The sequence below is a fragment of the Schistocerca americana genome, chromosome 2 (assembly GCF_021461395.2).
Source record: "Schistocerca americana isolate TAMUIC-IGC-003095 chromosome 2, iqSchAmer2.1, whole genome shotgun sequence".
Lineage (NCBI taxonomy): Eukaryota > Metazoa > Arthropoda > Insecta > Orthoptera > Acrididae > Schistocerca > Schistocerca americana.
Window position 1 is genome coordinate 608,216,293 of NC_060120.1, and position 14,928 is coordinate 608,231,220.

The 14,928-nt window shown below is 39.8% G+C and overlaps 1 protein-coding gene across 1 annotated transcript in view; it reads left to right on the top strand.

The window, feature by feature from the left end:
• LOC124596143 (CCAAT/enhancer-binding protein zeta) overlaps nucleotides 1-14,928 on the top strand; it is a 212,492-nt gene that overhangs the window by 33,684 nt on the left and 163,880 nt on the right. The window contains exons 3-5 of the mRNA XM_047135163.1: nucleotides 3,597-3,705; nucleotides 3,916-4,107; nucleotides 13,347-13,630. Of these exons, the coding sequence (XP_046991119.1) occupies nucleotides 3,597-3,705; nucleotides 3,916-4,107; nucleotides 13,347-13,630 (585 nt within the window). The remainder of the gene's footprint in view (nucleotides 1-3,596; nucleotides 3,706-3,915; nucleotides 4,108-13,346; nucleotides 13,631-14,928) is intronic.

Consider the following 14,928-nt stretch of genomic DNA (forward strand, 5'->3'; position numbering starts at 1 on the left):
AAAGTTCTTTTTTTTTTTTTTTTTTTTTTTTTTTTTTTTTTTTTTTTTTTTTTCAAAGCATTACATCTACAAATCTGATTAATGTGTAAATAAAACCGTAAACTCATGAAGTTTGCATTGTGCCCACCAGTTGGTGTTAAGAGTGCAGTGCCTTGACAGAATGGCTATAAAGCTAGAAAAGAGCTTTAGTCTGTTGGAAAATGCGAGATGTTTATCTGTTAGAACAGTGCACCCTTGCATTCAAAAGGAATTATGAAAACGAACCGCCACATGAACAGAGCATTATGTGTTAGTATCAGGAGTATAGGGACACTGATTTTCTCTGTAAACAGTGGAGTACTGGTTGATGAATGTTACAGAGGAAGCTGTATGGGCCGTTTTTTTTCTTTGGAAAGACTATGATGAGTACATGTTATCTTGATATGTAGCAGTTGTGGTTATTTTCACGACTGACTATCGATTCTGAGAATTTCATCTCCAGACAGGATGGAGCACCCTGTCAGTGAACCATCAATGTACATCACTATCTAAATGACAAACTTCCACATCGCTGAACTGGGCATAGTGTTGTAGATGATGAGCTTTGTCCCCTTTGCCCCACAGGTTGACTGACCAAACACATTGTGACTTTATCCTTTGGTGGTACATTAAGGACCATGTTTACGTGCACTCAATGCCAAGAACACTGGAAAAACCCAGAGAAAGCATCAGTGCTGTTGTGATGACTATTGACAGGTTGTTGCTACTTACGGTATGGAACAAACTTGACTACCACTTGGACATGTGTCATGTGGCCAGAGAGACATTCATAGAACATTTGTAGCATGTGAAATACAAACTTGGTGAGTTTGTATTTGTACATCTAATACTTTGGAAAACATAGAGTTTTGAAAAGTAATGAATTGTTTCTAGTAGCCTGATACCTCAAGTGCACTGGTTGACACAATGGGAGTTAGTATTGAACACTTCAGAACTGATCACATGAATGATATCTAGGGACATCACCACTGCTATAAAAATGTTGTGCTGTGTGTTAACATCTTCATTATTACCATTTGCAAAGAAATGTATCCTAGAGAGTGTATACTATATATTATTTACGTTTCTCTCGGACTTATGCATAAAAGTTAAGACACTTACTCTTGGCGTGCAGTGAGAGGCTTTGCAAGAGTACGAGTATATTCACTATTGTTGTAAAGATATGTATTTTGCTTTGTTCATTTCTTTTCCATGAAATGGATAGGTTCCCATTTATTAATCAACATCTAGGCGCTCAGTCCGGAGCCGCGCGACTGCTACGGTCGCAGGTTCGAATCCTGCCTCGGGCATGGACGTGTGTGATGTCCTTAGGTTAGTTAGGTTTAAGTAGTTCTAAGTTCTAGGGGACTGATGACCATAGATGGTAAGTCCCATAGTGCTTAGAGCCATTTTTTATTAATCAGCAGAGATTCAGAACTTGTAATCAAAGCCTACTACAATAAACTTGAGTTTGTAAAAAAAATGAATTTTTTGGTGAACAGGTTGGGGAATACAAGAGCAGAGATTATCTGTGTCTTTTATCCCAGCACCAGCACTTATACACTACAGATACTAACTGGTTCTTTAGGATGTAGACTTTTGCCACGCTCTTGTTTTTAGTGTACACTACTATATTCACAACAGGTCTCTCCTCCACAGTATCATTTCCACCCACTTTCTGTTACTTTGAGCATTACTTTTCTCTTCCTATCTTTGTAGTTCTATTTATCTTGTTATTTTATTTTGCTGTATTTTGTCTTTTCTGTCACTTTCTCCTTCCTTCAGTTTCTCCTCTGGTTTGTCCTTTTATTCTTATTCATGTGTACCATTGTCTTATCCCCTTTTGCCTTCATCAACCTTTCTTTTTTTATATTTCATTCTAGTTTATTCAAATTTCTAGTTATTAACTCTGTCCAATTTCTTGCCTATTTCTTACCTTCAAATGAAGCATTTACCTTTCACATATTAACCAGATTGATATCTTTCATGTTAATTTCTCTTGGTTTTAACTCTCATCATTTCCACGTCTAGAACCAATCATTTCTTGTATCCTCATCTCTCCTGATCCTTGGTTGGGTATGTGTGTGCGCGCGTGTCTAAGAGAGAGAGAGAGAGGAGAGAGAGAGAGAGAGAGAGAGGTGGGAGGGGGGGAGGAGGGTTCTTAGCTCTCTTATATCCTGGTATTTAATTGCCTATTGGACATATAGTCACACTGTTTTGTATGGAGCTGTGGTCCAGATTGATTCCACTTCACAGTGAAAGCAGTTTGTGAAGTGTGTATAATTTTATTCCAAGCAATGTCCTTCATTGCATGTGACATATAAAAAATATTGTGTAAAATATCTGAACAGCATAAACTTTTCTGTGACCAATGGAGTGATAACACTACATGTTGATGATAATATACAGGGTGAACATTAATAAAACCAACAAACTGCAGGGTTGAATTCCTGATTGGAAATGGAGGGAAAAGGGTCCTATGAACATGTATCTGGAAATAGACGATGTGCGTGCAACGACAATAAATCATCCCGGAACCCAGTACAGAGCTGTATCGCATCCACTTTACAACAGATGTTCAAAGTGTCCTCCATGTGACTGCAGGTGATAGTGATAGTAGTGATTGTCATGCAGGATACACCTAATCGTACTGTCTCTTGCACATTGTTGGCGGGCCACTTGCCTGGACCTTGTACTACGGTTTGTCCCAATATCCTGTAGAACCTGGTCCCCCATATCTCATATATGCACAGTCCGCAGCCTCCATGCATGTTCATGTGTCTGAAGGGAACCATGATCATGTAAACACACAAAAAGGGCTTGAAGTGTTTTATTATGTGGTTGGTCTCTGTGAGCATACTTGTTTTGGTATAACCATGCTGTCCCTTGACCTTTTCCATCTGCTTATCTGTACACAAACACCATCTCTGCTTGTTCTCGGCAGGAATATCGGATTGTTCTGCTGCTTTCAGTATGTTGCGTCAGTCTCACAGCCTGCAACATACAAGGAACACATGGAACTTGGTCAGGAACTGTCATTTGTCAGCGCCATCTATTGTGGCAACGATGCATTTGTGGACATTTATTCATAGGACCTTTTTCCCTCCATTTCGAGTCAGGAATCTGTCCCTGCAGTTTGTCAGTTTTATTAATGTTCATTTTGTCTATGAGGGTCCAATGGGAAATATTTGAATGCTTCATTATCAAAGAAGCAAGCACAATGGGATACTGATTTTTTTGATTTTAGTTATTACTAATAGGAATTGTAGTTGTGTACAGTCTTTAAAGATAATTAAACTATACTTTCTTGAACCATAATCTCCATGTCATTTATTTTCACATAGAGTATTCTACAGTCCTATGATGATTAAAATTAAGTGAATAAAGCCCCAATGTTTTTACTGGATGCACTGAAATTAGCTATCTTCCAAATATAGTCACTGAAAATAGATAATTTACTATAATTGCTCTAATTATTAAGGAAAGGCCTGTTTAATTTAGACTTAACATGTCATTTAAGCCTGTGATTTAATTAGATTGCCCTTATGCTAATGTTTTTCATATATTTATGTATTTAGGTTCCAGATGATCCAGAGGAATTCTCAAAAGTCTCAGATGCAGAAATAGAACATTTAAAATTAGAAGCAAAGAAACTACTAAATGATGAGACTTGTTCGTTTACAAACAGTATGTATAGCATGGAATATATTTTTTATGAATATGAAATGGCCTACAGCAGTCAACCATTTAGCTTGAAATAGTTAATTTTTGTCTTTAAACATACATGTTTATGTTATTTATGATAAACTGAATTTCATATTTTGAATTTATTTCATTCAAATTGTTTTTCTTTTGTGACATTTTTCTCTCTTGAAATCATTTTGCTTTTCCGTCCAGAATTATCAAAAGGTGGCAGACAGTTCGACTACTCATGGATGCGAACTGTTGTCAACAAGGGAACAGCCTCTGATAAAGTTGCTGCAAACACAATTCTTATTCAAGATTCACCTGTTCATAATGTGCCAACTCTAAAGAACTTGATCAGCCTTGTCAAAGTTGGAAAGAAGAATGAGTGTTTGATGGTTATAGGTAATGTCATTCCACCATATAGTGGATGTCAACCATTTATTGGTGTAATATAGCTTGCTGTGTCTTATGAACATTGTAATATGTGTCCATATTTTTGTTTTTATTGTAGTAGTTGCCTAATTAAATGATGTTCACTGAATGCAAGATTTTTAAATGGTTGTAAACAAATTTATTGAGGACGCAATGTTCTGCTGCTTCTTTACCGTAATACCAGGTGGCAGTGTACAGCCTACTTGGGAAATACAACTACCTATTATCCGAGTGTCCGGCAGGAGGGTTTGTGTACTTTTTTGAAGTTGAGAGCTATGCTGGCGGTAGCATAGTTACTGGCAGGGTCACCCAAGCCGAATTGGTCTTGACTGAGGAACCAGGCGATGTGTGTCCTACAATGTAGGGCAGGGAGGGCTCTAGAGGCATAGTGAAGCCAGATTCCTTAGAGCAGTAAACCTAATACAAATCTTGGTCCTCCAGATTGGGGGTTGGGCCAATAACCCCATACTGAAAATAATAATAATAATAATAATAATAATAATAAAATGGAATATCAATAGAAGCCTTGGAAACTGGATCGAAAACTCACAGTGCACTGAACACTGCTAACAGTGAACCTCTACAGCTGACGACCTATGCATGAGCCAATGTTATGAGTGTAATAGTAATAATGTAAGAGAAAGAGCTCACCTAATTCCACTGAAAGTTTTTGATGCTGAAAATGATAGCCAGTGCCTTCTTTCCCATTTGTGAATAGTTACTTTGTGTCATTGAGAGCATATTCAACATGTATAGCAATGGGCTACCTGGTACCATCTGGGTTCCAATGAGGCAGGACTGCACCAATGCTTTTGGGAGTGTCTGGATACTTTTGATCACCTAGTGTAATACTTGATTTAGAGTTGTTGCAACACAGCAGGTTGCATTGGTGACCAGGATTAGTGACTTACCCAGCATAAAAGAAATCAAAAAGAGTGGAGCACAAACACTACTTGAGGGACTGGAAAGCCCATTGACAGTCTGCAGACCACTTGAATTTGATGCCCTTTTGGCAAACTCAGTTAAGAGGATGGCAGATGTATGCAGCCTAGAGAATGAACTTGGCATAATAAGAAATCTTGCCCATAAAGGACTGGAGCTTCTTCAGGGTTGTGGTTGGCTACAGGTGATGGTGGCTTCGATGTTCTCATCCATAGTGGTAAGGCCATCTTGGCTAAGCATGTAACCCAAAGATGCATGTTTGGAGCAAAACTACTACATTTTTCCAATTTGCAAGAAAGGCCATTCTCCAGAAGGTGTTGGAAAATCACCTGCAGATTGCGTAAATACTTCTCTCTCAGGAGCCTGTCACACAGATATCATCGAGGTAGTTGACACAACAGGTAATGCTCCAAATATCTTTGATAAATTCTCAGGGCACATGAAATACCAAAGGGCAAGTGATTAAAGTGGTAAAGCACAAACAGGGTATGGAACAGTAAGGAATGCCGAGATGTGGCATCCAGTGGCAACTGCTGGTGAGTGTTGCACAAGTTGATGCGTAAAAATTACTAGGGACCTGATAACTTCACCAAAAACTCCTCCGGACATGAAATGGGATACAATCCATAACACATTGTGCTTTGACTGTTAGTTTAAAATTGCTGCAAAGGCATATGGTGCCATTTGGTTGCTTAATTATCACCAAAGGGATGGCCCGCTGACTAGACAAAATGGGGAAAAATGACAGAGTCTCTGCTTATGCTGCAGCTTGAACTTGACCTTGACCTTGACCTTGACCTTGACCTTGACCTTGCTGCACTTGGTCATGCAAATAGGGTGGAGGCAACAAAATTTGATATTGCTGACGGGTTAAGGGACACATGAGACTCAAAATTTTCTGTCTGAGCCAAGGTATTCTCAAACATTTGGACATACAATCTCAATAGAGACTCCAAATCTTGAAACTGGCCCTATTGGGTCACTAAATGAGCTCCTGTCAATGATTTGTAATCCAAAAACAGACAAGGCTACAGCCCAAAAGTATTTTGTTCTAATGGTGAATTTACCACTAACAATGTAAGCTACTGTTCTACTTTCTTATAGTGCACTGAGATGGCGAACTGCCCCACAGTGGAATGTACTGTTTACTGTAAGGTACACTTTGTGATCAAAAGTACCCGGACACCTGGCTGAAAAGGACTTACAAGTTTGTGGCGACCTCCATCGGTAATGCTGGAATTCAATATGGTGTTGGCTCACCCTTAGCCTTGATGACAGCTTCCACTCTCGCAGGCATACATTCAATCAGATGCTGAAAGGTTTCTTGGGGAATGGCAGCCCATTCTTCATGGGGTGCTGCACTGAGGAGAGGTATCGATGTTGGTCGGAGAGGCCTGGCATGAAGTAGGCGTTCCAAAACTTCCCAAAGGTGTTCTGTAGGACTGAGGTCAGGACTCTGTGCAGGCCAGTCCATTACAGGGATGTTATTGTCGTGTTACCACTCCGCCACAGGCTGCGTGTTATGAATAGGTGCTTGATTATGTTGAAAGGTGTAATCGCCATACCCGAATTTCTCTTCAACAGTGGGAAGCAAGAAGGTGCTTAAAACATCAATTTAGGCCTGTGCTGTGATAGTGCCATGCAAAACAACAAGGCGTGCAAGGCCCCTTCATAAAAACATGACCACACCATAACACAACTGCCCCCAAATTTTACTGTTGGCACTGCACAAGCTGGCAGATGACGTTCACCAAGCATTCATCATATGCACACCCTGCCACCGGATCGCCACATGGTGTACTGTGATTCGTCACTCCACGCAAATGTTTTTCCACTGTTCAATTAACCAATGTTTATGCTCCTTACACCAAACGAAGTGTCATTTGATTTTTACTGGCATGATGTGTGGCTTATGAGCAGCTGCTCAACCATGAAATCCAAATTTTCTCACCTCCTGCCTAACTGTCATAGTACTTTTAGTGGCTCCTGATGCAGTTTGGAATTCCTGTGCTATGGTCTGGATAGGTGTCTGCCTATTACGCATTACGACCTTCTTCAACTGTTGGCGGTCTCTGTCAGTCAACAGTTGAGGTCGGCCTGTTTGGTTTTGTGCTGTACATGTCCCTTCATGTTTCCACTTCACTATCACATTGGAAACAATGGACCTAGAGATGTTTAGGAGTGTGGAAATCTCCTTGCAGACATATGACACACGTTACACCCAATCACCTGAGTACGTTCGAAGTCCATGAGTTCGGCAGAGCGCCCCATTCTGCACTCTCAAGATGTCTAAAGACTACTGAGGTCACTGATATGGAGTACCTGGCAATATTGTGGCAGCACAATGCGCCTAATATGAAAAAGTATGTTTTTGGGAGTATCTGGATACTTTTGATCACCTAGTGTAATACTTGATTTAGAGTTGTTGCAACACAACAGCCCAAGAGCCTTGTACAGTCTTAAGTTAATTAGGCTGATGGTTGTCCCCATGTCTACCTGAAACTCTATTGGTCACCCACCACAACCATCATTAGCAAAATACATTGGGCTGATGTTTATGGGGTGGCGAATACAGCCTCTGAGTCCAGAGAAAACACTGGGGCCTCTGATGATAGTCTTGCAGCTCACCACTTGTCATAAACTGTTGCCAAATGGCCTACATTTTGGCATACCCCACACATGACTGCATATGGGCAGTCCTATCTAGTATGCACCAAATAACAACAGGACTGCTGACTTGACCCTTGAGTGGAAACCGATGCAGGAGGAGAATGGCGCCGAGAGACTGACAAATGTCACAGGCAGTGATTATGACTCTTCAGCATACTTGTACCTGCCAAGCTCACCGCGGGTGATGACAGGCAGCACTGTGACATTACCATATGCAAATCGTCAATGGCATCATCATACAATGGTCCAGTGAAGGCAAGGTCACCTTGCCAATCCTATGGAATGTAAACTTTGCAACCTGCCAGTGCCAGAAAGTACATCACTTGTTGCTACAGTAAGGTTATGTGATTCAACAGTCTGGGCAGCTTCAGCTAAACAAGGATATGACAATGCTAATGCCGTAGTTTGGAGCTTGGGGTCAGGTACTAACCAGATCATCAGGTTCCCAATTAGTGAGTCTGCATAGAAGGTAGCACAGTGGGCATACTCAAACTGATACTTGCCTGAGAGACCTTGCATATGATCCAGGAAACATGTGATGGCCTCTGGCACTTGCAGTGCTGGTTAAACTGCAATGGTACCATCACCTCATGGGTTTGATGTCCCAAGTCTGCGTAATCAACTGACAGAGTTCCGCAAAGTTAAGTTTCTCAGGCTCAGTAAAGGACTTGAAATTTTGTATGATTTCATACAACTCCACATAGCTGGACAATAACAAGGTGGCCTTATCAGTTGGATTGACAAAACCCTTTACTTGGCAGTGCAGCATTCCCATTGACTTCACTTCTGTTTGAGCAACTTGTGCATGTGCTCCTGCTACAGTTGTTGTTGCATCTTGATGCACAACTGCTGATACCAGCATTGCACACTTCTGGGTCCATGGTGGTCAAAAATTAACAACATAGAAAAAAGAAAAGAAAGCGTCACATATGTAAGAACATCCCATCACCATTCCTGCTTGTGTATCTGAACAGGTGTGACAGTGCTGCAAAACCATCCTGTCAGCTCAAATGTCCCTACTCCAGCAAATGGTGGTTGCTCGACCCAAAAGCCAGGGAGTTGGATCCAGGAAGAGGGAAAATTTGACATGTGGATCAATCCACAGGAGAGCAGAAAATCTGAACACCATGTAGAAATTGGAATGGAGAAAAGCATAAAATGTGACCAGCAAGTGTGACTGAAACAGCTAACGCATGAAACCAAGAGTACAGCACAATGCAAAAGGCAGGTCCATGTTAGTTGATCTCAGCTTAAGGTATGACAGGTCCTGCTTTATTGCCACCAGTAAGTAAACACCTGGGTCTGCAGTTCTGCCCATACAAAGGGGGTGACATCCATGGTAGCTTGCAGCTCTACTCTGCCATGAGACTCACACCAGCTCATCTGTGTAGGTGTGTGTGTCCACTGGCTGTGAAACTAAAGTAATTTTAACAGCTTTATCCATAATACCATACCTCTGTTCGTGAAAATACTGTCAAAACCTTTGAAAGATCATAGAACCAACAGTAAACTATTGTTTACTTATTTCACAGTTGCAAATACCACCATTGATTGTTGGCAGAGCTGCAAATGAGAACCTCATGTTGTGCCTCGTGCAAAATGTTGTTTCTCCCACATATGTTTCTGTCTTCTGTATCATGTTTTGCTATTTTACGTGAAACATCTTTAACGGGATTTGACTTGTAAACATAGGACTTCATGTCAAAAAGGTTACATGTTAGCACAGCCTCACTCATTTTTAGCAATTTGAGAAGTGTTCCTTCCTTCCTCTTGGTTTACTTTGCCATAACAACCAGTGGCACATTTCAAACAACTTTCAATTAGCTCAGCAGATATATACTCGTGGTGCAGAGTATTTTGTAGTATTGCTACTTCAGAATAATTTATTGGCTGCAGAAATGGGAGGTCTTGTATTTATACTGTGCTTTTGGATAACTGTAGTTAATAATTTGTTTACGAAACAAAGATATTCACACCCAAAGTTTGATGTGAGTACCGCAGTACTGTACTAGGCATTATTGGAGAAATTATGCCCTTGTCATGCTCTGATCGCTGAACTGGCTTTTCCAGCCAGTTATAAAGGGAGTTACTGTTTAATGTGGACTCCAAATTGTTATGCAGCTTCAAATTTTGCACACGTGAATATCATTACCAGAGGTGAGAGAAGTAGTAAATGACATGACAAATCATAGGAATGACTAGGGAGTGAGGTCACAGACCTTTGACTTAGTAGTCTGTCATTTATCCACTGAGCCACTGATCTCACTATCTCATCGTAATGCCAATGAAAGGTTTTATTAGTTTCAGCAAGCCTATCCACTCATTGCAGTACTTCTTTAGGATTTTATTACTGCTCTCTCTCCTGTTTGAAACTACAACTTTATTTCCATATAAGCTGGATTTTGTTTTTCTCATTAGCTTTCTGGCTCCCTTTTTGTCCTTGCAGCAGTTAGAATAAGAAATTTTCTAACTAGTGCACAATTACTGGAGAGAGAAAGATTCATTATGGAAACATCCCTTGACTGTGGCAAAATCATTAATCTATGGTATCGTTTCTTCCAGAAGTGCTAGCTCAGTGAGATACAGGAAACAGCTTTTGTGAAGTTTACAAAAATGGAGAGAGAGGTATTGTTAGAACTGAAACTATGAGGGTGGGTTGTGAGTCATGCCTGGGTAGTTCAGTTGATAAGAACCTTCAAGTTTGAGTCCCTGTCAAGCACACAGTTTTAATCTACCAGGAAGTTTCAAAACAGTGCACACTGTTCTGTGGAGTAAAAGATTTATCCACTAAGTATGTGTTGCTTCCAATTGATACTCGGGTACAAGCTGTGTAAAGCAATAGGAAATCTACACTCTAAGTAAAGACCAACTACCTGAAGGTTGTGGCATGAAGGGCAAGTCAGTTGGAATGAGAGAAATGTTGGGAATGAAAATATCCTTCAGTGTAGTGTTGCTACCACTACCACTTCCTTCAGAAAACTTTACCTGGAAGTCTGATCAACTCATTATTGCAGATGTTATCTATTCCAAAAAATACTTCCAAGCAATTTAACATTGGTAATGAAAGCCTACCCTTAATTTACTGCTTTCATGTCCTGTTACCTAGTGTGTTTTGTCTCTGCAAAAGTGTTTATTATTACTGATAGTTCTGAAAAAATTATCTACGTTTCTTTGATTGTGTGTTGATGTATTCTTGCTGCTGAAGTGTGGCTTGGTGGCTTAGCTGGTAAATACCAGGCCAAATCTAAATTCGGTCCAAGGATATTTTTCTGAAACTTATCACTCCTTTCACATCTTGCAATGGTTTGTTAATGTGGATAACACCAAGTTAAATCCTCGTTTGCAGTCAAAGTTAAGCTGTATACGAGGGTGGTTTGAAAAGTTCTCGGAATCACAACGAGAGATCAGCACTAGCGCAATGAGTTGTTCAGGTGATATTCATTGGACTGTTGCCTGTGAACAAAAGTGCACAAAATGGTCATGGAGGATTGCTGATTGAAAGAGCGTGAAATTAGTCACGCTTACCAGATGTCACCTGAAAAGATATATCAAATTTTGACTGAAGAGTTAGAAATGAAAAAATTATCTGCACGATGGGTGCCGCAACTCTTGACGCTGGATCAAAAACGCATGAGAATGGACATATTGCAACAACGTTTGATCCATTTTAGGAGAAACAAACAAGATTTTTCGTGCTACTTTGTGACCACATATGAAACTTCGGTGCACTACTATACCCCAGAGACAAAACAACAGTCAAAGCAGTGGAAACATGCTGATTCTCTGCCACCAAAGAAAGCAAAGACCATTCCTTCGGTGGGAAAGGTCATGGCAGCAGTGTTCTGGGATGCGAAGGGGATTCTGTTTGTAGATTATCTCCCCACTGGGCAAACAATTACTGGAGAATACTATGCTAACGTCCTGGACAAATTACAGCAAAAGATACACGAAAAAATGCCAGGTTTAGCAAGGAAGAAAGGCATCTTCCATCATGACAATGCGCGCCCGCACACATGTGCCATCGCCACGGCACAATTACATGAACTAAGGTATGAATGTTGCCACAACCACCTTGTTCACCTGATATGGTTCCGTCAGACTTCCATCTCTTCCCAGAACTGAAAATGTTTCTTGGTGGACGAAGATTCACTTCAAACGAAGAATTGATAGCTGGAGTTGACAACTATTTTGCAGGCCTGGAGGAAACGCATTTGCGAGGTGGGATCAAGGCGCTGGAATATTGTTGGACCAAGTGCATTAATCTATAAGGAGACTACATTGAAATATAAAAAAAAAGTTTCAGCGATGTAAATACTTTTTTTTCTGTTCCATTTCGAGAACTTTTCACACCACACTTGTATCTCAGTATGTCCGTTCAAAACGGAGAAATGTAATGGCACATTGCACTGAATACTATAGGAACATGTCTAGTAAAACACTGTGGTGTTCAGACTGCATTTAAGTTGAGGAAAACTTTACTTCACTTACCTTCACCAAATGAGGTGGCGCATTAGTTGCACACTGGACACTGGACTCGCATTTGGGGGAGGGGGGGGGGAGGGACAGTTCAAACCCACATTCAGCGATCCTGATTTAGGTTTGCATGATTTCCCTAAACCACTATAGGTGAATTCCAAGATGGTTCCTGTGAAAGGGCATGGCTGAATTCCGTACCCATCGTTCCCTAATCCGATTTAACTAATGACCTCACTATTTGGTCTCATCCCCTAAATCAACCAACCAACCATCACTTACCTTTAGGTGTTACCTTTCCCTTGCATGTGCCAGTTAAAATCCTGGTCCTCCTTGTACATGGACCTACATCTTGCTGCAGTTGTATCACAGCATTCTCTTGCGTTATTTGGTTATTAAAAATCTTTCAGAAATGATGACTTACATATTCTTCTCTTTCTTCTGTTGATGCTGGGTGTGGTGATGCTAATGTTGTTTGTGTTGCTGCTGATGCCTTTATTCTTAAAGCTTAATTGTCATCTTCACCAACCTGAATCCATTCTCTATATTGTCACGTTTAGCTCAACTTATATTTTTCCTGGTCCTATTTAGGTATAGGTTGTGCTTAGTGAAACTCTGTCGACTGTAATGAACAGCTACCAACAAAATGACAGATAAGTCAGGTTTTGTCAGTTCTGTATCAACATGCTTCACAGTACAATTAAAATTTGGCTGGTAATAGTGCAGTAACAGTTCAGCAAAAACACATCGTTGCACCATACGAGAATAAAGAGGTATGCATACATCATAGCAATCGCACAGCAGAAAATTTTCTATATGACAGTACACATTGTTAAACTTACAGCTAGCTGAAAAAAGAAACACACACACGCACACACACACCTCTGTAGATTTGTATGGTGCAAGTTAATGATTTAAATGGTATTGCCCTATTACTTTGTTATTTTGTGCAAAGTATATATATTATTTTATCTGGTTTAGGCTCTTCTCTTTTTCAATGTATTAAGTAAATTTAATGTTTTAGAAGTCAGTGAACAGAATTGCAAATGAATTTGTAGTAGCTTTGGTTGTTTTGCCTAGTTTAGTATGTAATATAACACTAACATAAAGTGTTTCTTTAACAGACACTCTGACAGAACTTTTTATGGCTGATCTACTTCCTCCACACCGAAAGCTGAAAACTTTTGAATCCAGGCCTCATGTCATCTTGCAGGGGTTAAGTGAAGGAAATAAAGCCAAGAGACAAAAGTACCTCATGTACTGGTTTTTTGAAGATCAACTCAAGGAATTGTACATGACATTTGTACAGTCACTACAGTCTGTCTCCCATGATTCTGTGGACAAGAATAAAGAGAAAGCTATAACAGCTTTCTATAAACTGCTTGCAGGGAATCCTGAACTAGAAAGTGTAAGTTTCAAATGTGATCATTCGTGGCACTTAATATTTATTGATCTTTACCTTAGTATCATTAATATTCAAAGTGATGACAGTATTATGGACAAAAAAAATATTTACTCACCTTCATAACATACACATATGCAGTATGTATGAAGGTTAATTGCTAAGTAGTGTCTCCACGGGAATAACACACCAATCACCAGAACCAGTTAAAATCAAACTATTAAACAGACTAAAACATTTTGTGTGAAGCCTCTTCGAAGAACTGCATTTATTGCAAGCTATCATAGTGAAAGGGTGTTCGGGAAGTTTTCTGTTTGATTCAAGCAGAATTCAATAGAAGCTGTTATAAGTGGAAGATGTTGATTTAGTGGATACTAACAGGTAAACAAAAGTTTCGTATGGTAATAAGAGTATTAATGTGAAAAATGCGTGACAGCAGCTCAAGAGGTGAAGGTTGCTACACTCAGATTGTTCTGCTGTTACTGAGGACTTTTAAAACTGTTGAGGAGATTTGATCCATCACACAACAAAAAATTCTCTCCTCTATAGAAATTTAAGAACTTGTGGGTCAAACTGAATTTTGTTCTCACTGTTTAACTTTACTGTTTGTGCTTGCAGTGACTCCCAGGACTGAAAATTTGCTAATGGCTTCTGTTTTGTTACGTGGCAGAAGATGAATTTTTTTCTCTACATCATTACCAACTGCAAATTAAATTTGGGTCCACTTTATAAATCCTAAATAAAATGACAAATCATTGATATTGGCACAGAGTATCATAACAGAAAAAAGGTTCAAAACACTGATATCAGTTGGAAACCAAATTATGTTATCATTTAGAATGACTGAAACAAGTGACTGTTTAGCCACAGATCATTACATCGTTATTGTTGTTTTGGGGTGTTCAGTGTGAGGCCTCATTTGATGCAACTAGCCACACTAGTTTATCCCGTGCAAGCCTTTTCATATTTACACAACTGCTGTAACCTGCATCTACTTGGAGCTTCTTAATATAGTCAAGCTTTGGTCTCACTCTACAATTTTTTATCCCACAAACTTCCATCCATTACCAAATTGAGGATACCTTAATGCTTCAGGATGTATCCTGCCAAGTTGTGCTATAAACTTCTTTTCTCCTTGCTTCAGTTAAGAACCTCTTCAATAAGTACCTGATTTATCCATCAAGCCTTCACCTTTCCTCTGTAGCATCGAATTTCAGAAGTTTCTGTTCTCTTCTTATCTGAACTGTTTATTGTCCACAGTTTACTTCCATTAAAAATTCTGTTTCATAAATGCTTTTCCTGCT